At 33.1% G+C, this 24,172-nt stretch overlaps 3 protein-coding genes across 4 annotated transcripts; 1 reads left to right on the top strand and 2 right to left on the bottom strand.

The window, feature by feature from the left end:
- The first annotated feature begins 1,264 nt into the window (after nucleotides 1–1,264).
- On the top strand, nucleotides 1,265–6,847 carry LOC133298432 (uncharacterized). Its single transcript, XM_061497724.1, has 2 exons — nucleotides 1,265–2,005; nucleotides 5,888–6,847. Exons 1-2 carry the CDS (start codon nucleotides 1,476–1,478, stop codon nucleotides 6,504–6,506), a joined length of 1,149 nt encoding a protein of 382 aa, XP_061353708.1. The 5' UTR covers nucleotides 1,265–1,475; the 3' UTR covers nucleotides 6,507–6,847.
- A 2,066-nt stretch (nucleotides 6,848–8,913) lies between these two features.
- On the bottom strand, nucleotides 8,914–12,439 carry LOC133298061 (uncharacterized). Of its 2 annotated transcripts, XM_061497304.1 has the most exons (4): nucleotides 12,111–12,439; nucleotides 11,252–11,486; nucleotides 10,963–11,067; nucleotides 8,915–9,886 (listed from the first exon to the last, which is right to left on the bottom strand). In XM_061497304.1, the coding sequence occupies exons 2-4, from the start codon at nucleotides 11,433–11,435 to the stop codon at nucleotides 9,150–9,152; spliced, it is 1,026 nt and encodes a 341-aa protein (XP_061353288.1). In that variant the 5' UTR covers nucleotides 11,436–11,486; nucleotides 12,111–12,439; the 3' UTR covers nucleotides 8,915–9,149. The 2 variants fall into 2 exon arrangements, with proteins under 2 accessions (XP_061353292.1, XP_061353288.1); XM_061497308.1 differs by lacking the exon at nucleotides 10,963–11,067 and having other exon boundaries at nucleotides 8,914–9,886.
- A 6,502-nt stretch (nucleotides 12,440–18,941) lies between these two features.
- Nucleotides 18,942–22,944, bottom strand: LOC133297495 (tocopherol O-methyltransferase, chloroplastic). Its single transcript, XM_061496662.1, has 6 exons — nucleotides 22,469–22,944; nucleotides 21,698–21,867; nucleotides 21,435–21,539; nucleotides 20,036–20,239; nucleotides 19,789–19,891; nucleotides 18,942–19,142 (listed from the first exon to the last, which is right to left on the bottom strand). Exons 1-6 carry the CDS (start codon nucleotides 22,884–22,886, stop codon nucleotides 19,024–19,026), a joined length of 1,119 nt encoding a protein of 372 aa, XP_061352646.1. The 5' UTR covers nucleotides 22,887–22,944; the 3' UTR covers nucleotides 18,942–19,023.
- Between the last annotated feature and the right edge of the window lie 1,228 nt (nucleotides 22,945–24,172).

The raw sequence follows: 24,172 nt of genomic DNA, 5'->3' as shown, positions 1-24,172 counted from the left end.
TTTTTGACAATTTATACTGATTGATTTTACATAATATTTTGATTTCAATTTTAAAAGGAGATCATTGCAATAGAAAAATGTTGAATTCATGATATAAAGTAAGCTGATGTATGTTCTCAAACAGCCGTTCTATAAAACAGGAAAAATAAATCGATTTTATGAAATAATTTTTTAATTATTTTTATTTCTTAAAATTGAAAATAAAAAATTCCGAAAACATTATCATGCATACCTAAGAGTTTTACAGGTAAAGAAAAAAATAAGCTAACATTTATTGTTTGGGCTTAACCCATTTCACATACATAAAAAATAAGCTAACGTAAAATATAAAAAGGATAAAACGATTTATTCAATGTTATATTTTATCTGCCATTTGGGAGAAAGTAATATAAAAATTAATTAATTTGCTTTAATCATGAAAAAAATTACATTCGACAAAATTATACTCTACTAAATACTTAAAATATTATTTTCAGTGTATTAATATTCTCTTTACAAAACCTATGCTCGGATATTTAACAACATTACCCAATTAAATATATTCATCATTTCTTTTTATTTATCATTATGTTATTAGTAAATATCAAGAAAGTTATTATATAAACTAGTGGCACAACACAAATGGGTTATACACGTATGAATCAATTTACATTAGGTAAAACTTGACTTATTATATCTCATAAAATAGAATATGTTCTGTTTTAAAAAAATATATATATTTAGAAAATAGGTTATATACTTTCTTTTATAAAGTGTAATTTATATCATATTATTTATTTTAAATAAAATTATGATTTATATAACTTTAAATAATAAAATATTATTATTTTAATTATTTTTTAATTCTTAAAGATATAATAGGCTTAAAAAGCTTAGAATAGATTTTTTATTTCTTAAATATAGAATAGATCATAGTCATAAATTTATTTTATAAAAATAGATAGTCTTAAAATATTTTACACAACAAAAACTTAGCATGGTCATTTACACCCCTAATAATCACCCTAACTATAAATTTTTTTTTATTGCATTATTAACTTTCTATTTATTATTAGTAACACCAGCCAGATTTAAAAAAATAAAAATAAATAGAAAAATGATTTTTTAAGCAACTGATAAAACAGAATAGATGAATGATTAACATCGTTAACCGAGGATCGGGTTATGGATCCGACCCGACTGGTTCATCGTGAAAAAAAAGAAAAAAGAAAAAAAAGAAGAAGTAAAAGCATAGACATCTGGGTCATTGCATTCTGCAGAGGTGAGAGTGTTTGATAGGAATAAGATTGTGTAGAGTAAAACACCAAACTATGAAATGAAAGAATGAATATATTTTTAATGGCTATTTGGATTTCTCTTCTCTACTCTTTTCTTCTCTCTGGATTCAAAGATTAAAAGGGGATTCGATTTTCGAAATACAGGGAATTTTGAGAATTTTTTTTTCATTTTTTTTTTTTTCAATTCTTTTGCAAAAAATGGAAGAAGCAAAGGCATTGCACCAGCAACAGCAACATCAGCAGCAACAACTACTATTACAACAACAGCATCAACATCAACATCAGCATCAGCATCCACAACATTTGCTGCTCTTACAGCAATTGCAAAAGCAGCAGCAGCAGCAACAACATCAACAACAACAAGCAGCTGCCATTTCTCGATTCCCTTCAAACATTGATGCTCACTTGCGTCCTATTAGACCCCTCAATCTCCAACAAAACCCTAACCCTAACCCTAACCCTTCACCCAACCCTAATCCTAATCCCATCCTCAATTTGCACCAGAACCCTAATTCTAACCACCTTCCACAGCAGCAGCAGCAGCAGCAGCAACAGCCCCAGCAATCGCAACAGCCGCAGCAGCAGCAACAACAGCAACAGCAACAGCAGCAGAAGGCTATTCGACCCGGGAACCAAATGGAGCTCCAGATGGCATACCAAGACGCTTGGCGGGTCTGTCATCCGGATTTCAAGCGACCCTTCTCTTCTCTTGAAGATGCCTGCGAGAGGTTCATTTCTTAACCCTAAGCTTCGTTTGTATCTCCAACATGATGTTTTTGTGTGCTTTTATGTAATGATGCTTGCGTGTTTGTTTTTGCTCACTGCGGAAATAATGAAGGAACTTTCCATATTTGAATTTCAGTTTCTGTTTCCTTCCTTTTTTTTATTCTATTTTTTTCCAATTTATATGGGATTTTTTCATACTTTATTTATACACTGTCAAGGGGGTCAAAGATGATAACTATTAGATTGCTTCCTGTATATCCTGGGGATTTAATAATTTGGATACCGTTTGATGTGGCATGATTTGGATGGTGATTACTGATTAACCCGTTTTACCTAGAAAAGGCCTCAAACCTTGCTAATTGTTATTTACCTGCTATTTTCTGAATACCTCGATATTTGTTGTGTTGTGCTAAATCTTTAGTGTAGACAAAAATAATATTTTTTTTCCCCTAATGCTGCGTACCTATCATGTTTTCTTTGTGCTTTCTTAGTCAATAATATCAATTCGCACAAGGATGGGAAAAGTGTTATCTTGCAACACTTGGCCACTCAGTATCTAGATGTTAAAGCAGCTTGTAATGCTTGTTTAATCAGTTAATGTCTTTTCCAGAAAATAGGAAAAATCACATGTATGCTAAGGATAAATGGTTTTGGGATTTATCTGAAATATCATGAAACCTTTCTCCTACTGAAAATTCATGTGAATGAGATCAGCATCTAAGCTTACGAACAGAATTTTTTTGGGGTGCCAGTGCTGTATTGGATTTGCATGTTGATACCTGAAAATACTTTACAAAGAATTAAGAAGATGAACACCCCATATAAACAATAAGTACAGAGGCTAACTATTTTGTGTATAAGCAATTGAAAATTTTGAAACAATAGCCTTTTTGATGCTATTATGTGGATGTATAATCTATGTTTTGCTGATATAACGTTTATGATGGTGGCATCTTTTGAGTGATTTCCTTCAGGAATTATGTTTATGGCCTTGCAATCACTTGTTTAATGTAGCTTATTCTGAAGTTCTTTTTGAGACTCAATTCATATTCTTAGCTCTCTCAAGCCTTCCTGTTTTGTGATTTGTTCATGCTTTTACTGTGAAGTTGATTGTAAAGGGATGACAAAATGCCCTTGTCATTGAATGAAGCTATTAATGATACCATGTTGGGATAGTTTGCAGTTGAGTATGTGAGTGAAGCTTCTTAAAGAAGTAATATTTAAAATTATCTGTGCCATTTCAGTATTTCACTCACTGAGATGAGTATGTGGAGCTTTGGTTGTTGCTGCACCTGGAAATTTTTGTGTGTCTAAAAACCAGCAGATCAGATATGTTTAATGAACAATATAATTTTAATTGTATATGAGAAGTATGATTAAAATACTAGGATCATTCGACAAATATTGGTATATTACTTAATCTGTTATGATGAAATGAGTCCTTTGCATGATATATTCTTGTCCTCTCATAGATAAACATACACCAGTGATGTTACTGTTTCATTGTGTGAAAATAGGAGACTCCCTGTTCTTTTACATTTCAAACTTTCTTTTTAGAGAAAGGGGTGTAAATATGATTCTGTTGTCCAGTCCAATGAAGAATAACGTTGTAGAATTTCTGGAGTAACCTCATGACCTCATGAGAATCAGATGGAATAAGTTTGCAAAAAAGAAGTATCAGACACATATGGGGTATTCAAATATTAACTTCTCTGTTATGACTGTATGTGATATGAATGCATTTCTTCGACATGCCTGTTATTAGAGTAGAAACAGTATCAACTGCTCTGATACCATCACAGAAAGAGAGGGAAAGTGAGAGAAAACAGCAGAGAGAGAAAGTGAGAGCATTGTGTTTATGATCTTCATTCCTAGTCAATATCTGCAATAACAGAGATGAATATATAGCCTTACACAAGCTTGCAAAGCAAGCTGGATCAGTAACCGTTTAAAAGATTCGGGTGCAACAGAAAATGATTACTTGAAGCTAACTAACTATTAACATGCTGACTCAGCAGCACTAGACTCAAATTATAACAATTAAAATAAAGGCATGAAGATTGATCTGGTTTCAGTCACTGTAGATACTGTTTCTACACTAATATGTGTTATTTGCTTTCATTGAACCATCGAAGAGATTCATGTTACTGTATTTTTAAAGCGTCCTTTAATTGTTTCATGATAACAACCTTTTCAAATTTCAACTATATCTTGTACTTTTTTACCTTCCTTTTTTTATGGGTTTTACTACGTTCAGTACGGATTGGTTTTAATTTCTCGAAGTTTAAAGGCAAAAGTCAAACTGTCAATTGTTCTCATTAGTGTTTGGGCTACATCTAGCTGTCAGTGGCCATCTGCTGGTTGCTAGGTGTCCCGCACTGGTCATAGGGTGGTTTCAGCTTGTTCACACCGTCCTTCTTATGTTGTCAAATGCCTGTTTCTGAATAGATTTTACCATTCCACTACCCAACAAGTACGAAAAATTGATTGCAAATTGTTTATTTTCTATGAATGGATTTCCAATTGGCAAACTTTTCTCTTCATGATGCTAATTTCTGTGTAACGAAAGGAAATATGAGATGTTATGGGGTGGTGCATCGTAATTTTAGCTGGGATTAGAAAGATACTGAAAGTAATGTTGATCATCGTTAATGCTTCATTCATTTAAGCTGATGCCAGCCAAAAATTCTGATCAATGTTTTTGTTATGTGCTTACATTATAGCCCATAGGCTATATGATTTTAGATGTTGTTTGGCATCAATTTTCTGGTCTGAATACCAGTTTTATCTCTTCACTTGCGGTTTTTCTCACAGCAACCTGCTACTTATCTGTTTTTGCTATGCACCTGCAGTATACTCTCATGTTGCTTTCCTCATTTTATTTGATTTCAAGTTTAATTCTAATCTGTCCTTTTGGTCTTATATATTCAATTTTCAACCTTTGATCTTCTGTGGTACATGTTTGACGCCATGTTATGTTTAGTTACTCTGCTTTTAGAATTATTTAGCATATGTCATCTAGTACTCCAACTTGTCATTGACCCTGTTTCCAGTATCATATCAAAATTTCTCTATTTATGTTTAAAACCATATAATTAAGTTTTTATCTATTCCCGTGTCCTTATTTATAATTTTACTACATGCATGCTTTATTTTTATTTTTTTGGGGTGCAAATATGCATGCTTTATTTATTTAGTTATAGTTTTGCAGAACCTGTAACGTTTAGATTCTAGCAAAATTGAATCCTTACTCTACCATTAGTCAATTGATATGCGCTAATTTACTTCAATCAATTGAAGCAGGACTGACAGTTGGTTTGTTGTAATATAGAAATCAACTTGGAACTCTACTAGTTTATTCATATACTGCAAATGCATGATATTTTTCCTTCTGTAAATTTGACCACATGATTTCATTGGGGGCCTTGATGTGCTTGGTATGACATTCATGTTGAGCTTACCTAAATGAATATAAAATATATATTTTATGATCTCAATTTTAGCTAGCTATCCACAATTTGGTTTTTCAATGGTTTGATATGATGAATTAAAACAACAATCAGTGCTGTGTATAACTTCCTATTACTTGCTATGTGTGAATCTTATTATTGCTTTAAATGCTTCTTGATCCTGATTGCATTTCATTGAAATATGCTAATACTAATTTAAGCATAATGTTTGAAAAGTGCTTTTTTGGCCAATTTTAGCCTGTATCTAGTAGTTTTTTTATTGAAAGGAAGAATACTGCTGGTACAAAAATAAAATTCCCAAATTTTAAAGTGTAATGCAATTGCAATTTGCTCGTAATGCAATTCCCAAATTTTAGCCTGTGTCTAGTAGTTTTTTCTTATGTTTCTGAATTTCCCTAAATTTTCGTCCTGCAGATTATTGCCATATCATGTGGTGGCAGACTATGAAGCAGAAGAGGATGATAGGATACTTGATTCTGACACCACCGGCCAGGTTCTTTCACGGTCCCAGCAGTGGGATAATAATATTGCTGCTAAAATTGCTGAGTTCACTGCAACTTTTGAGAAACAAGCACTTGCCTTCAACATTATATCCCAAAAGAGAGGTTTGGGGGAATTCCGGTCTGAGGAGAGATTGATGATTGAGCAGGCACTACTCCAAGAGGAAAAACGGGCTATGTTGGAACTAAGAGCGGAATTAGAATCCAGGGAGAAGGCTGGTCGTGAAGCCCATGAGGCTAAACTACGGATGGCAGCAATGGTTCAAGCAGAGCAGGCTCGGGCTGATTCACAATCTCATGCTGAAATGATGTCTCGAGTCCCCATAAGAGGAAGTGCACATGGTCATCATGACATGGGAGAGCAGGATCAGGGAGGTAACCCAGTTGAGATGATGAATGGTTGGGGAAACAATACACAGAGAGATGAGAAAGAGCCATCTGAGGATTTCTTGAATGATGAAGCCGAAAATGGAGACACTGGCACCCAGGATGGCTGGCGTGAAGCTGGTGAATTTGATTTGAATGCTAGGTGATTCTCGACAGTGATTGAATAAAAACTTTCGGGAGGGTTTGTATTATGTGTAAGGGATCAATATCCATTTTGAAAATAATCTTTATCCTGGGCATCAACCATCGTCTTCAAGTTACTATCTTAAGATTACTTTCTCAGATGAATATCCATTCACAAGGGCGGAAGGAAAACTATTGAACCAGTATTAGATTGGATGAATATTTAGTTTATGCTCTTAGCCTAGTGTAGCGCACATGGTTGGATCATTAGGTTCAAAGGAGTGTTATATAAGCATACAAATTCAGTCAAATGTATATCTTACTTTTCCGGGAAGCTCTGGTTTCATCGTTTTGGCATCTGATTTTGCAGGTCACGATCGTATCTTTACTACCATATTTATCAGAAAAGGTAAATTATATTTTAGATGACGCGGATTTAGTTATAGGATCGCAGGTGTAAAATTGCTAGCTTTCATTATCAGTACTTTTGCTAGCAAATTTATTTTCAAGTACTAATATCCTAGTCAGATGCCATATGCACGTATGAATAACAATAGTTCACATTTTGCACAGAATTTGTTTTCAGAGTAATGTGCACTTTCCGAATAAAATAAGGTATGACAGCGCAGTGTACAGGTTGATAAGATTACGTAAACGAATTAGTTATAGGTCATGCTCATGCCCTATTTGATTTCCACGTGGGAGAGTGGTGATTGTAGATAGCTAAAAGTTGTTATTATACATTACATTAATGCTTGAATGCGTTGGAATATATCCTATGTTCCTTGCAAGTTGCAACACATGTTTTATGCCCCTCTGACAATAAAGAAATGTCCTCACGTCTACGCCCAGGGATCCCTTTTTTTTTTTTTTGAAATATTTCATCGATTCATCGCTTCGCGACTAGTCCAATTTGGGACGGGTTCAGGATTAAGGCATTAAACTCTTTCCAAAGATGGTACTGGGAAGGTTCGAACACATGTTCTCACACTCCACCTGCTCAGCTTCTATGCACCAATTGAGCTACCACCATTTGGTTACGCCCAGGGATCCTTGACTCCGTAGGTTCTGATATTGCGTGGAGCATTAACACAACTCTACGCATTGACTCAGTTTCTTTTCTTTTTCTTTTTCTTTTTTGTATTAGTTAAACCTATTTTGGTCGCTTGAAAATTGTGAGATGAGTTGGCATTTTATGTGGCGTTACCTGTCCAAAATGCTACTGAAAAAGCACTTTATGTCCTGATAGTATAATTTTAAAATAATCAGTTTTTTGTATTACTGTATTATAATTAAGTATAAAATTAATACAGATATGTCATTTTATTTTTTGATCACTTTTTTTTCTAAATTAATTCATTAATAACAAATTTTAAGTATATATGTTGTATTAGTTATACAGTATTGAGATGTACACTTTACTTAGTATTGAGACTATAATGTTACAACTTTTTTTGTTTACATGCATAGAACTTACGTTTCTATTATCTTTTTTTTTTTTTTGGTAAGCAACTTACGTTTCTATTCTAACTACTCTTAAGTTAGTGTTTAATATAAGGGATAAATTGACATCCAAATAAATAAATAAAGGACCACATAATTTTTTTCGGTTATAATAATAATACAAAAATTTGAACTTACAAACTTCGACATCTAATTTCATAACACTAACCTGAAATAGTAAGTTAGCCTAATTTGAATATAAAATTTCTGAATAGAAAGGAAGGGAATGGTCCCTCTAACCTTAGTGGGAATTAAATTTGTAAATAACCTAACAAATGAGTACTTTGAAGCACGCCTTATAGTATGACATTGACTTCCTTGTAGTATGACAAATGCATAATTTGATGCTAATAACATTGACTTACTTGGGCAACCTTATAGTATGACAAATGCATAATTTGAGTTCGAAATTTAGAATTCTCTTTTCTTTTCTTTTTTACAAGAAATTTAGAATTCTTTGTTAGTAGATAAACTGTGATTTGCCCGATCATTGAAACAGGAAGAACTTCCTTCATTAATTTTTATTTTTTTTGTATTAAAAATGATTTATATCAAATTGACACATAAATAAGAAACTATAACTACTTGCCTGTTTTAAAAAAAGAGAAGCTTGTGCCAAAGATCAAGTCTCATCCCCTAAGTTGACTTCACTATCTAAACTCGAGAATCGGTTCACAATTATATGGATTCATAATACTAATGTGTTCAAACCCAATGACATGCACTTGTCCTACTTAAACGATAGGTAGCCTAACCTTACATAAAACACACAAGGAATACCTTAATTATGTTCATTTCTTTGACCTACATTTTATTTATTTTTTTGGCTCTGAAAATATATTAAGCATCAAAGTATATTTGTAGGTATCACCACCGCATCTTTAACTGGTAATCCGCCATTGCTTACTGACACGAAGCTCTCATACATTGATCAATTTGTCCCAACAAAAAAAGTAGTATTTTCAATTTATAAGACCGCTATGCAGTCATCTTACCATTTCAATTACCCAACCCACCGGCTCATTGTGTTCTAACACACTCGCAAAAACTCAAAATGTATTATCAAGCAATCAAAGCTAAGCTAATTACAGAGAGAAAATAAAGAATGAGGACAGTGAAGATTTCTCAAATGTAAAGTAATGAATTCACAAACTTGACTGCTTCTACAAAATATTAGGCAGCTGAGAATCCAATCTCTGCTGCAATTCCCTAATTTTCAGAGAGAGTTCCCCCTTTTGCTCCTTGTAGTTCTGGAGCAAGTATTCTTTTCCTTCTATTACCTCTTTCAACTCTCCTACTTGCCTTCTCAGCATCTCAATTCTGTCGTCGTCATCCCTTGTTTTTTCAGGGGGCTCCAAATTATTCTCCCCATCAAGATGTCCATTTGCATGGCCATTTCTAGTCTCGGCAGGCCAAGCTGTGATTGTGGAAGATTTGTCATGGGGAACATGTCCAACACAGTGATCTGCAATTGCTTTCCTCAGCCGTTGGATCTCTCTCTCCGAATCAAATAAGCCCCTGTTTGCAGCCTCAAGCTGCAATTGTAAATGAGAAGAAAGCCCCAGCTGAGCATTAAGTGAATTTTGCAATTCAGCTATTTGATCTTGCATCTCTAGTATCATTTCATCTCTTCTCTTCAATTGCTGCCGCAGCTTCTGTATGACTTCACGCTTACTAAAAATATCAGAACCAGATTCTGATACACATGGTGAATCTGAGCAATTTGAATGGTGGAATGGCTTTGAAGGTAATTCAAGACGATCAGGAGAGCATGCCCAGACAACACCATTTTCCTTGCTATATTCAGCAGCAGGAACAGTCACCAAAGGGAGGGCCCCATCAAATTCACTCAACATCTGGCCATTTGGTGGGCACTTTAGTTCCATATTACCTCCAGTTCCTGTCCCAAACATCATACACACAGAAAATCTAAGCCACATGCAACACGTAACAGATCAACAAGCTAAAACATTTAGGGCATGGTACCTGCCCCACAAAAAGGCACCATAAATGAAGGATGTCAAGCGAACTATATCACAGAGAATGCAGAATCAAATTCATGAACTACAAAGACCAATGATTTATTTATTCCATAAAATATAATCACCAATTATTTGGGAATGACTCATGTACAAAGTTGGCAAGCTTTTCTCAGACAGCAATCAACTTCAAATGGAAGCCCATCAACTAATACATTCCAGAATAAGTTAATCCAGGTTTGCTTTAAATGTCTGAGCTATTTGTTTAGTTTGCATCTCTTGGTCAGTAAACAAGATAGATTACATCTGCTGAAACCACATAAAAAATTTGATCTCCACTACTGCAATTATTCTACAATAAACACAAGATCAAATATCAAGTATTATACATTGCTGAGCTACAGTTAGATTCAGAATGTTTAACTCAATGGCTTGATTAGACATCTCTGTGTCCATTCCCATCATAGCTTAAGAGTACTGATAAATAAGTCACATCTTCCCACCACTTCCTACATCTCCAATGTTATGTGGAATTTCTCAATATTATTAGCACATGCAACAATGATATTCGATAGGAGTGTCATTGATATAGAACTAGCACCAGAGGAGGATAAAAAGTAAATAAGATGAGAATGTGAGTAAAGAAATAAAGAAGAATAAAGAGATGATTGATAGCTTCACAACCCATTGGGAACATGGGATGAGTGGAATAAGGTTCCACTAAAACTCAATATATAACAAGTGGACTAAACTAGGAAGCAGTGATAAACCCTACAGGTCTTAGCAAATGAAAAAAAAATAAAAATATCACAGTATACAAGAAAACATTTTATACAAATCCAACATAATTCAAAATTCAAAAACAAATTTTCTTGATAGAAAAGGAAAATTTCTAAATGAGGACAAAGAAAAGTACAAGAAAAATCAACAAAAAATAAACTACACCTTGTCATTAAAACTCAGAAAATCAAAAATATCTCTGAAGCACAAATTAAACCTGGAATGCAACTGAAGCAGCCATGATTATCTTGTGTTTGGGAATATCCATTAGACTGCATAAAGCAATCTGCAGATTTCCTTGTGTTGGAGGATTTTCCATTTGCTGAAGTTTTTTAAAAAATGAAGTTAGAAGTCACCATAGACAAAGGAACCATCTATGCCAATCAAATTATAGAACCATTTTGAGTATTACATTTGTTTACTCATTTGGATAAAGAGTAGTTAATAAAAAGAGAAGAGAAATACAGAACAGGAAGATTGGAATCCTCCCAACAGTATATAAGCACCTTTCTGAGTAGTGGTTGCATTCTGCTTCGGCTTTGAGTCAAGTGCCTGTTTCAACTTGTAACCAAAGCGAATGGATAACGTACTCAACAAAGCACCAGCAGCAATAAGAAGCCAGTTAGGCCCTTCAACTTGAGCATTATTTGCCTTATGAAATCTAGACACGCCATTGGTTTGTCGTTTCATTTTAAGAGCTAAAAGAACGGAACAAAATGTTCAGGGTTGTCCAGGAAAAACCTACAGAAACAATTACCATCATTTCATTACTATCATAAGGAAGACATGAAAGACGTAAAGGCCTAACAAAATTAAAATAAAATACAAAATAAAATCAGTAGATGCTAAAAACTTCATTACCAATATTACCTTTTGAGTTTTGATATTCACCAAAAAAAGAACAAATTCACCTTTCGATAATTAAGATGTACATTTAATATTTGCTCATCTAAAAATATGTTCCCCTCTCTTATAACGTGGAAAATCCTCCTCTTCTCCACCTATTTCCTCCTCTGGTGAATCCATTAAACTTAAAAAAAAAAACTGTTCAATCAGATTTTAATTTTTGGGTAACATTAAAATGATAGATACATTCTGTCCCTTAAACCCTTCTTCTCAAAGATCTCAACCATTTGTGTCCGTTAAACCCTTCTCAACTTTTTCTCCCATTTCCAACCTTAAATCAAACATCATCACCCACACAGAGTCAATCAAGAAACGTTACATCAAAAAGCAGTACCAGTATTCTAAAATGCTAATATTCAAACAAAAACGACAACGACGACGACGACAACAACAATATACAGAACAAATGAAAGAGACAAATAGAAGAAGAACCTAGAAAGAGAGAAATGGAGTGAGTACCCGGGGGACGCCGGAGGTCTAGGAGAACATGGTGGCGCCGTCGTGGTCGACGATGAAAACGGTGGCGGAGGAAAAATAGAGTGAGAGCTGGTTATTGAATAGGAGCGAAAAAGGAAGGGTTTGTATGGGTTTGTGGAAAGTGCGCCTAACGAACTGAGGCAAAGGACAGTGTTGTGTGTGGGGGTTGAGAGAGTGGAAGAGGCTGAGAAGAGAGAGAGAGAGAGAGAGAGTGGGTTTTCAGAAAAAGAAATATTTGACTGGTAAAAAAGAAAAAGAAAAAAATATTGAGATAATTGAATCCAAAGATGCGAAAAAGAAGAATATTGTTATACCTTCTTCCAGATTACGAACGATCTCAACAAAACATGCTTTATTCGGTGTGTGCCACACACAATATTTATAGAACGTGTTTTGTTTTCTCCCCCCTCTCTCTCTTTTTTGGGGATTTTAAAATCAAACTTCGGACAAAAGTTATGCGAAGTAAAATTTTGCTTGAATTATGCATTGAAGCTTTCTAAACAACAAATTAGACATAAATTTGTTCAGTTATAGAAGCATTATTATTGATTCGTCTTCATTATTTTTTTTTTGAAAAAAACAGGGCATAAAAGTAATTTTATTTTTAATAAATTGTAAATTAAAAATTGTTTTCAAACAGTGGCGTAGCCCTGTTATATTTAGGTTGGACCCGGGACCAGCTACATTGTTATAAATTTTATTTATTATATATAATTATATAAGTAATTAGAGGAAGGTTATACAAATAAAATGTTAAGCATGTCAGGCTTACAAGTGTCAACTCGTTCGGAGAAGTTCATTATGTGGATAAGGCCTCCTGATAATTGGATGAAACTAAACATTGATGAGACAAGCTCCTCAAGTACTATGCAATCTAGTTATGGAGGGGTTATAAGGGATTCAACAGGAAATTGGATTGTGGGTTTCTGCAAGAATCTAGGGTGTGGAAACGTTCTTAATGCTGAACTATGGGCTTGTTTAGTTGGCCTAAATCTCAGTTGGAACAAAGGATTCAAAGTTATTTGGTTGGAAGGGGACTCATTGGTGGCTCAACATCTCATTAGAAATGGTTGTAGTGAAACACACCCATCTTTTCCTTTGGTAAGAAGCATCCGAGAATTGGTGACCAGAAACTGGAGAGTGCACATCTCTCATATTCATCGTGAAGGAAATAGTGTGGCTGATTGGCTTGCCTCCTATTCGTATGAGTTTAATTGGCAGACTCAAGTATTTGTTGATCCTCCACAAGGGTGCCTTGGCAGACTATTCTCTGACTCTATAGGAGTAGGGTGGCCTAGAGTTTGTAGCTAGTTTTTGTTTTTTGTTTTTATCTTCATGTTAATTTCCAAAAAAGAAAGAGAGGAAGGTTATACTTATAACTTTTTTTTTAAAACCTCTTACAACCATATCCTAATACCGTTGATTTCTGCCAATCAACGGTTATCATTTATTGTAAATTAATAATTAATTAATGAGTTTAATTTGCGAATTTGCTTTGCTTGTATGATCATATAACAAATTGTTTTCTTCTTAATTTCTTCTTCTTTCATCTTTTTTCAATTAAGATTTTTTTCTAAAAAAATTTTATTCGCACTCACCCCCAGAACCCAACCATTCTGTGATAAGGTACGATGTTTTGTTCCTTTTCTCAAGATTTTAAGAATACATATTCTTGGAATATGCATTGGTAATTATATTGTCCGCTCGGAAAAAAAAAATTAATTTATATTTTTGAATCTTGTAAAAGATAAATTCTTTGTTTTTGCTGACCATAATTATTTATTGGGTGTTTTTAACATGAGTGAAATTCATTCCCTCTTTTTTTATTTATAACTTTTTTTTTATGCGGGTATATTTATTGATTTTATTTCTTTTGAAAAATGAAGTGTTGTTTTTACATTTTCCTTTTTTTTAAAAAAATTATTATTATTTTTTTTTTGGTATCCTAAAAAATTATTTTAATATAGAGTTACAGTTGCTATTGGTAATGGAATTGAATTGTTTATCTGTGGTGTTTGTATTTGATTTCACAACAGGAATAAGAATTTTAGCAATTATTCAATGAAAGCTGTTAAAGAGAAAAATCAATGAAGATATATGTATATATATGGAGTATGAAAATTTCTTGTACATATTCATTAACAACTTTTTTGTTTTTTTTTTGTATTTTTAAAATTTTTAAAATTTTTAAAATATCTAAACACTGATTAAATGATTTATCTGGATCCAATGTCATTTAAATGATTTTAGACATTTATTGCTGATTGTTCAATGTTTCTTTTTAATTGTGAAGTTTGATGTCCTTCTACATTGATGTTCTTCACAGGTCACGATTAGGGGTATAAATGGATCAAGTTAGACCAGACTTTGACTTTGATAGCCTAAACCTAAGTCTATGTAAAATATTTAGAGCCTATATTGGTCTATTAGCATGTTAAAGACTTGATTTATAGGTCTAGCCTGACCTATTACAAAAACTAAAATACCTAAATCGACCTGTAAAGTCTACCAAGTTGCAAACTAAAATTTATAGACCCAAATCAAATTAAAATATAAAAGATAAAAAAAAGTATTCACAAAGATCACATGAATTTTTTTTTCATTAATATCACATAAAATAATGTTCATAAAGATCACATGAAAATATTCATAAAATTTTATATATGTATATATACATATAATTTGCACTTTCTTTACTAATTTAATTTTATATCATATTTTAAATTTTAAATAAATATTTATTATTTGTTAAAGTAACATCAATCCTATTATTTTAAAAATGTTAAGTAAATTTTTTTCATAATAGATTTGTAAAATTATAGAAATATTTTAATAATTTGATATGTTAAATTTTTTGACCCTGCTAAAATTAAATTTCAATTCTGCCACTGTTTTCAAATATAAAATAAGGTGATAGTAATAAAGTTAGATTCTCCAGTGGCTAAAATTTAATTGAAACTGAAATTCGCAAGGCAATGCGCTATTTTTATTTTTTTTTAAGTTGTATAATGTAAGTCGTAAGATATATCAAATATCATGTTAGTCTAAGCTTATTTTTCTCTCATATATAATATAAAGAAACAGAAGTGGCCAGTGGTACATAACTTACATAGTTGGCGAAAATCAATTGCGATTCCTATTTGTGGACGCCTATTTCACCTACTTTATTGTTTTCGATTACTACTTTTATCTTTCTTTTTGTTCAATATAATAATTTAAAAAGAAAAAAAATTCTTCGCCCTTCATTCCTTCAACACCATAACACGTATAAAAAAGTTCTAACTACCAAAAAAATAAAAAATCTACCGAAAAAATGTCGATTGCTCCTATTATACTTGTAAAATCAATTTTATTTGTAGGGTTTTTGTTTTATGCTTTAACATAACACAACAAACTTTCTTACACTCACAACATTTTGTGGGGTCCACACTTTTTAAAACAAAAAAATAAATAAAAAATTAAGGCACGCAAAACGAATCTCTATAACATTACACAATCACTTTTCCTACAACATAAATCTTATAAAACCCTTATTTGTAATGTATTTTAAACATAATATTTGATATCTCAATCAATGCAAATTTCATTTTTTTAATGATTTCTAAAAAAATTCAATTTCTAAATCAAAGCAAATCATAGCAAACTGTTTTTTAAAGTTTTTAAGCACAATAGAAAAATAAATTTTTCTATTAATAACCCTACAAAAAATGTAATCCATTATATAGGCAAAATACATCTTGGACTTACATAAAAAAAAACATTATGTACACGTTACAAAAATTGAGTCATATCCGGCATTGCAAAGTATTTTTGGCTGAAGTTTGACACTGAAGCAGAACGTGCATTAAAAAGCACAAATAGGGAATTAATTAATTCACAATTACTCATAATTTAATTGTTTTATTATTTCACATTATAAAGTCGTTGTCAAACTCATAATTAGACAAAAAAAAAAATAGATACCAGTGCGTAGTTTAATCAAATTTCGAATTTTGTTGGAAAGCGATACAGAAATTGAGAATACAAAAAAGAGAAAGGAAGAAAAAAAATTGACACCATAATTTATTATAGTTCATCCAATGTAAGTTACGTTTAACTTATCTATATTATGTTATTACTAGTTATAAGTCACTTGGTTTACAAGGAAATATAAATAAAATTTAAAAAATACTAACAGTAATTATTCATGAACCCAAATTCAAACTACCAAAGAAATAAATAAATAAAATACTCAACAATAGATTGAACTTCAGATAACTTTTTGCTAACTCCGCTAACAAACACCCTCCTTAGTATGAGACACACTAAATCATAAGTCATACCCAACAAGTTTGAGTCTATCCATCATCTCTAGAAATTGCAATTCTCAAGTATGGGACACACTAAATCTTGGGGTGTAACTGGGTAGACCAACAGCTATTGGGTTTTAACAAATTTTTAACATCTACACAGACAAAAGTTTGAATGGGCCCATATTTTTTTTTATTTCGTGTTTGTGTTAATAAAATCAATATAAAAAAAAAAAAAAAATACTCATGTTGACCCATAGACTTGAAATTGACCCACAATTATATAATTATTTTTTTAGCCTCAATTTTATTTATTAGTTTAAGGTAATTTACGTAATTTTAATTATAAACAAATCATATTATATTTTATTAACCTGGATAATAAATAAGTCATGTTAATATCGAGAACAAATAATACTAAGTTAATGGATTAATCATATTATATCGAGCTAACCCATATAATAAATAAATTGTGCTCAAAATTTTTACATGAAGATGTCATGTTCAGGATAAATGTATTTGTATTTGTATCAAACCTCAATCCAAGACGAACACGACCCACCAGCTAGCATAAATTGGCGCCCTTGGATTAGTCGAATATTTGATAAATAGATGAAAAAATTAAAAAAAAAAATCAATTTTGTGCTAAGTTTTTTTTAAGAATATAAAACTATTAGATTTTATGATAAGTATAATTAATTTTAGATGAGGAACCCAATCAACTTCAAAAGTAATTCAACTTTATATGCAAATAAAAGTGGAAAGCTATAATTCAGGTTTGCGGCACATTATTTCATGTTTGCATTGAAAAGGTACTACAGCGCGCTTGTGGTATAATTTATTCCATAAAATTCAATCTCAATCTAATATAGAATGTTGTTGCACTCAAAAACCTTTTATTTTATTTTTCATTAGATTTCGTTCAGTTTAATGGGCGAAAAATCACATGAATGTAATTACTTCTACTTGGAACAACTTTTTTTTTTCTGTTAACTGAATTTGAAATTCGTGGCGCATTATTCGGGTTTGCGTTGCAATGCTGCATCGCAATGGGAGAAAAATTGTGAAGGAGGCAATAGATTGGCGAGTTAGTGTGGCCAGGCTATTAAGGTCGACGTTGAGGATTGAATTCTAGGTTTGGTGGATGCATTGGTGCCTAATAATGACCCTCATGTGCAATATGTTTCTCAACTAATGAATCTGGTAACAAAACCTCATAGCGGATGCTATTTTCAAAACGCCTATTTAAATTGGAGAGGGCAGATTGGGAAGGGGAGCGAATCAAAAGATGAGCACAAAATTAATTCGTTTTATAATGTAGCCAACAATTGATGTACCTTTAATTGTAGACTGAATCGGTGGTTAGTGATCAAGAAAGGGGAAAAAAACAAAAACAAAATCCGCAATGCAAGGTGGTTAAGTCCCTTCCAATCTGGAACCTTGGGTCAAATTGGCTTGTGGTTGAGATTGACCGGTATAGCCCTTGATTTTGAGATAGTTCTTTCGCTGAATGACCCCTTGTTTCTCACACAATCCTAATGAATTTTACCCTCATTTGATTAATTGGAGTTGGAGAGGGTGAACCAAAAGCTACTTCTGTTTTGGTATTAGGATAAGGAAAATTATTAGTAACGAGTGCAAGATCTGTCACAAATATGCCATCACAATATAGATAAGTTTTACAATCAACGCGCTTCACATAAATGTCATCACTAATCAGGACCCGATTCATCCAAAGTATGGATGGCCAAATCAATATCAAATCTAAAAGATTGATTTTGACTTATAGCCAACTTGTCTAATACGGTTATATTCGTCCAAAATATTCCACGACATGAAGATTGTTCCGGGCTTCCATCCCTGGCTAGGTCCAGGGAGCTCAACCCATTCAGAGACCCGACCCTTTTATTCGGATCAGTACTTCCGACTAGCACCATCTGCTAAACCCACTATCCTCTCCCGCTCGTTTATAAGTTATAACCACAATCACTTATAATCACCTGATAAGGTCATGATCCCTACAATTGTCTGACAAATACCACGTCCGATGCAACTGCCACATCTGAAGGCTACATAGGCTTACAAACAATACCAAAGGAGGACACTTCAGATTAACCACATTTACCCATTCTTGGGTAGCATTCATATTATCCATCACCTACACCAGACCCTAGCCATCAGCAGCAGCATACTCTAGACACTTAACCTATACACATTACCATATTCTAGTTGGTGTTCACTCAGAACAAAGATTAAGGTTAGTCTCATGGTAATTGACAGGGCTAGAAAGCTTCGGCAACTTGTCTAACTCGGGTTATATTCTGGATTTTGGGCTGAAAAATCACCACTTTAAAATTTGAATGACAGTATTGGTACACGGCTTTGTTGAGTTTGCACCATCAACAAACACCTAGAGTACATGTCCTACCAGCAATGACAGGTTAATGTCGATTTTTTTGTTCAATTGGAGGCTACAAGACAGCAAATAGCTTATGTTGAAAATAAAAAATGAACAAGGAAAGTATCAGCAATTCCCATTTCCCACCACCTTTGATTTCTTATTTCTGAAATATCAAAAATAAATGGCCTGTTTCATGTAATAAAAATTATTCTGCCTCTACTTTTTCAGGCTTTCGACATGTAATGATGGCAAATTTAATTACACCCTTCCTGAATCCTTCTATCATCAATGGCATAGCCAAAGCTCCTTTTATGGTTTTTAGTCCTGGCCAAAAAAATAACAAAACACAAGAAGTTTTTAGTCCAGGCCAAAATAATAAAAAAACACAAGTCAAGAAATTCTGCAAGAAAATCCAACATCGGTCTTGGCAGCAGATATATTATTATTTCTATTGTTCAGAGAACAGTTTCGTGTATAATAACAGCTTTAAAGAAGATATAATCCATTAGAAGTTTTCTTCGCCCTTGTTAATTAAAAAATTCTCCAACTTGCAATTCCTTATTATTCTAAGAGTAACAAGCCTAAAATGTTATCACTCCTTGCGCCAAAGATGAAGCCTGAGTTTCTCATTGGTGATTAGGCACTTCTTTGTGCTTGTTTAGTTAAGGAGCCTAGCCAACATGAAAAGTATATTCGGTAGAACTGAAAATGAAAGGAATGTAGGGCAAATTTTGAACAAATCTCATTCCATTTTCACTCTTAATTCTCATCAAGTAATTTGATTGAGTCATTTATGCTTCAACAAGATAATTTTCTGGAAAATATCATACAATTTGCTGCATATTTTAATCTATTTCATTGAACATGCAGGCCAACTATGTTCTTAGTTATGGAAATAATTATTAATGACATAAGACTTGCGATAGGATATGGGATTTGTTTGTAAATGCCATATGAATGTTGAGCTTACCACTGCGCAAGAGTGAAGTGAGACCCTTCCACGTCAATGCTGAGCGTATCACTGCTGGCCAAAATGGAGCAACAAAGGGAGACCAGTCTGCTGACTTGATGTCCTAAATAGCAAGTGAGCATGTTAAAAAGGCAACACAACTTAAACTGTCCGTACATAGTGATTGTATTCGTAATGAGTTGAGGACATGAAAGTTTTCAAATTATGGAAGAAAACTAAGCGTTGAGTTTTGGTGTATATTAACTACCTGAAGTGACAGGGACTCGAGCAATCTGACATAATCAGCAGTTGAGCACCAAGCTGGAAGGTAATATGCATCACATATCTTCTTCAGGAGATCCTCCTCCCATGGTTCTAGGGATTCTTCAGCAGGGCCAAGATCTCTGTGGCACCATGTTACTATTATTATGATGCCACCTGGTGCTGCTACCCGAGCTAACTCTCCAACAAACTATCAGTTGTGTGTGAAGCGGGAAATCAAGATGAGATTACCAGCGTACAGAATAGAAAACAATTTCAAAGGTGCGTTTGATGCATATCTAGGGATAACACAAATACTACGTTACAACACTAGTTAAGTCATAAAGATCAGTTTTCTGGGTTGTTATTTGTTAACTTTTTTATTAGTGATCACATAATTAAAATATTTGCGATATTTGCCATGTAATACGCATAGATACTGAATTGAATAATGCAAAATTTATTGTAAAAGTCTTTGTAGTTGTTAGTATGGCACGATATGATACTTTTCACAATCTCCATGATAAGTATCGGTTGTTTGTATCGGAATGAGTCTTGCATCGTAGTGTGTATCGCTTTATCGTATGATACAGTATCGAATCATGTATCGTATGATACAAATCAAACCAAAATTTAAAATTTTCATAAAAAAAATATATAAAAAGTATCTATTGGTTGGGAAAAATAAATAAAGATATAATTTGTGATTAAAATTCAAAAAAAAACCCTGAAAAGTCATTATTAACAAGGTAAAGAAAATAAAGATTTGATTTGTGCTTTAAATTCTAAAACCAATCTGCAAAGCCAATATTAATAAGGAAAAGAATCTCGGATTGTTGAATAATAAATGGGAGATGTGGGAAATGACTACCTAATGAAGAGAATAATGAATTGTTTATGTTACTGTTAGATGTTGATAGTGATAATATCAGTCTTGATGATTAACGAGTAGAGTAGGAGAATAACTGGCTTGAATTTTAGTTACTTATGTATTTTGTTGATTGACGTTATATTCTTTTTGGAATTTGCATTTATATGACACTATATATTTTTAAATTATTTTATTATTAATTTTCTGAATCTTATGATTCGATACAATTTATGATACAAGATACAAAAAACTGACCCAATAATACATCATACATATTACGATTCAACCACCTTTATATTGTCCATGGTTTTATTCTAAATAAAGGTGAATAGCGACATTAGTCTTTTTCTAAAATTTTATAACTTGATTTAATAAGATTTCATTAGTTTTGCGATATCCCTTAAATTAGTTTTCGGTCCGGTTTTTATACCATTTTAAAATAAATAAATAAAGTATACGTTATAAAAATCTGGTGTCAGAATTAAACTTGAAAAAAGAGTCCAATCACAAGTAATACTGCAAGAGAAATTGAAACCTTTGCTTTGTCAGGCATATGCTCTCCACTCTCCATGGACCACATCAGATCAAATTGCCCATCAGGGAATGGTTGCTCTAGAGCATCAGCAACCTGAAAGGAAACCTGCCATTACAGAAACATGAAGGCAAATATTATATTAGATTCTGCAGAAGTTATCAAGAACCTTGGTGAGGGTTACATTAATATTCTCTGACAAAATTTTGACCAGCAAGCATAAAATTTGTAAAATATATAAACAAATAAAAAAGGCCCACAAAGACCTTGTCAGCTAATCCTTGAGCAGCAGCAAGAGCATTTGCTCTTTCAGCTTGAACAGGACTCAAAGTGATGCCTAAGCTCCTAGCCCCAAATTTCTTGGCCAGGTATCTTGAGCTGCCACCTATGCCACACCCAACATCAACTATATTCTTAGGCCATTTTGTTGGGTCCTCTGTGCATTCAGAAACAGAGTAATTAGTAGCCAGTCAGTGTCATTCTTACCAGTTCATCTCCATTTCAAAACATTAAAAAATCGAAATTCAAAAATAACAACATAAATCATATCTTGGAATCAAAATCAAAATCCAAATTCCTATTATTATTATTATTATTATTAAGGTAAAAGCATTTCTTCATTCAATTCAATGGAGATAATTTATGTCTGTTGAACACAAAACGATGTTGTTTTGTGACCAAAATAAGATATTTTTGTAATTCTAATATATTGCAGAAGTTATATTAGTCTTTATCATTACAAAACGACATTATTTTGGCTCAATGAAAATAATTTTATCGACCGGAGAAATACTTATCCTATATTATTATTTTTTCATGAAAGTCATAAGAATATGAGAGGATTATATTGACAAATTTACAAACTACGCTAAATCTGAAACTTCAATTAAGAGTGTATCACTTACAGACTTAGACTTAGTGTAATCTGTTTGTAAGAAAAAAAATTGTGAATGTAACTTTCCCTTGACTATATTAATGAAACTGAATATACTTGGATTTTAATATTAAATCAATTTAATTTTGGTGGCAGAAAATACCAGAGACACCAGCAAATCGAAGGGACTGTTCGATCATTCGGATCTGAGCAGCGCGATGATCCGAAACAGAAACGGTCGAATCCGGGTCATAAAACCCGTGATGCATATGGTCGCCCCAAATATCCTCCCATAACCCAGACGACTCGTCGTAGAACTCGGCGATTCCCATCTGCAGTTGCAGAGTCCCTTCTTCTTCCTCCTCCTTCTTCTCCTGCTTCTCCAATATCATCTCCTGTCCCCGTGCTCTTGCTGATGGTACCCGAATGGAACTCCGTGACCCGGATCCGAACCAACTCATGGTGAAAGTGACGTCACTGTTCAACTTGCAGAATCTTGGGACTTGCGGGGATTGGGCATGAAGAAACCCGTGACTGTATAACAATGGAACAGTTATTGTGCTCCTCAACACCAGGGCCATATCTCACCACTCACGAGTGGTCACACCGCAATAAAATAGAAAACCGATTGGACGCTTTGTTTTCTTTCTACTTTCTACTTTCAGTTTCACTCTTTCAGTCAAGGATCGAATAAATTAGAAACTTAACAATCGCTACTTGCCACTTGGAAGTGTTATTTTCCAATGTTGCGTGTTTAAGTGTGTGAGCTTTTGTGCCTAAATTGTTGTTTTCTACGGCTGCGTATTTAATTATATTTTATTTATTTATAATAATATTTAAATGTAATTTTTCATTTTATATGCATTTAATTTAAGTCACTGTGTTTTTTTTTTCCTTACATGTTAAGCAACTTAATTTTATGGAATAACGATTATTTTATCACGCTTCACAAAATTATTTACTAGACTGTCACGCTAATAGTAAAAATCCTCGGAATGACACGCGGCATAATTCGCTACATTGTGTAGCGAAATACGTGGTCAAAATATCAGAGTACATAGTCAGCAACAAGACATGTGTCAAGCCAGGAGTACAGCGAATTACTCATCCAACAGAACATTGTCACATCATCGTGCATAATTCGCTACACAGAGTAGCGAATTACTGCTCCTGACACGTGTCTTATTGCTGACTGTGCACTCTGACATTTTGACCACGTATTTCGCTACACTGTGTAGCGAATTATTCTTCTAATTGAGACGTGCCACATCAGCAATCATAATTAGGTACACAGTGTAGTGAATTATGCCGCGTGGCATTCCAGAAATTTTGCAGTTGGCATAGCAGTCTGATAAATAATTTGGTGAAGCGTGGCACTTTGGTCACTGTTCCTAATTTTATTTTATTTGTTCAGCATAATATTTAATTAAGTCACTATGGTTTTTTTACGGTTGCGTATTTAATTTTTTTTTATTTATAATAATATTTAAATGTAATTTTTCATTTTATATGCATTTAATTTAAGTCACTCTGTTTTTTTTCCTTACATGTTAAGCAACTTTATTTTATTTTATTTGTTCGAGATAATATTTTTGGGTACTTTTTTTATTTTATATCTAAAATTTAAAGGAAAAAATTAAATGCCATTATAAATTAATGCTTAAAACTCTGACATCTGATCCAATTCTTATCAACTAGTATGAGCACTTCGATTCGGGGTGCTTTGAAGGGTTTGTTGCGCGTCATGAAAGCTCAATTTGAAGCTTTGGAGGAACGATGCCAGAGAAATGAGGTGATCAATGATCAACAATTCCTTATGACTTCCAAACAAATAATGAAATGACCTCGAATCATCCAAATATTTTCA

This window comes from Gastrolobium bilobum, unplaced genomic scaffold, assembly GCF_033153095.1.
Source record: "Gastrolobium bilobum isolate Gb01-03AN ecotype WA unplaced genomic scaffold, APGP_CSIRO_Gbil_v1 utg3870, whole genome shotgun sequence".
Taxonomy (NCBI): Eukaryota; Viridiplantae; Streptophyta; class Magnoliopsida; order Fabales; family Fabaceae; genus Gastrolobium; species Gastrolobium bilobum.
This window is presented reverse-complemented; position numbering and strand designations above follow the sequence as displayed.

Coding starts and splice junctions, on each gene's coding strand:
- LOC133298432 (XM_061497724.1), top strand. CDS start 1,476: ATGGAAGAAGCAAAGGCATTGCACCAGCAACAGCAACATCAGCAGCAA. Junction 2,006..5,887: donor CTTGAAGATGCCTGCGAGAG/GTTCATTTCTTA, acceptor TTCGTCCTGCAG/ATTATTGCCATATCATGTGG.
- LOC133298061 (XM_061497304.1), bottom strand. CDS start 11,435: ATGAAACGACAAACCAATGGCGTGTCTAGATTTCATAAGGCAAATAAT. Junction 11,068..11,251: donor TGCAACCACTACTCAGAAAG/GTGCTTATATAC, acceptor AAAAAACTTCAG/CAAATGGAAAATCCTCCAAC. Junction 9,887..10,962: donor CTGCTTCAGTTGCATTCCAG/GTTTAATTTGTG, acceptor TGTTTGGGACAG/GAACTGGAGGTAATATGGAA.
- LOC133297495 (XM_061496662.1), bottom strand. CDS start 22,886: ATGGCCCTGGTGTTGAGGAGCACAATAACTGTTCCATTGTTATACAGT. Junction 20,240..21,434: donor ATATGCCTGACAAAGCAAAG/GTTTCAATTTCT, acceptor CACAACTGATAG/TTTGTTGGAGAGTTAGCTCG. Junction 19,892..20,035: donor TCGAGTCCCTGTCACTTCAG/GTAGTTAATATA, acceptor CTTGCTATTTAG/GACATCAAGTCAGCAGACTG.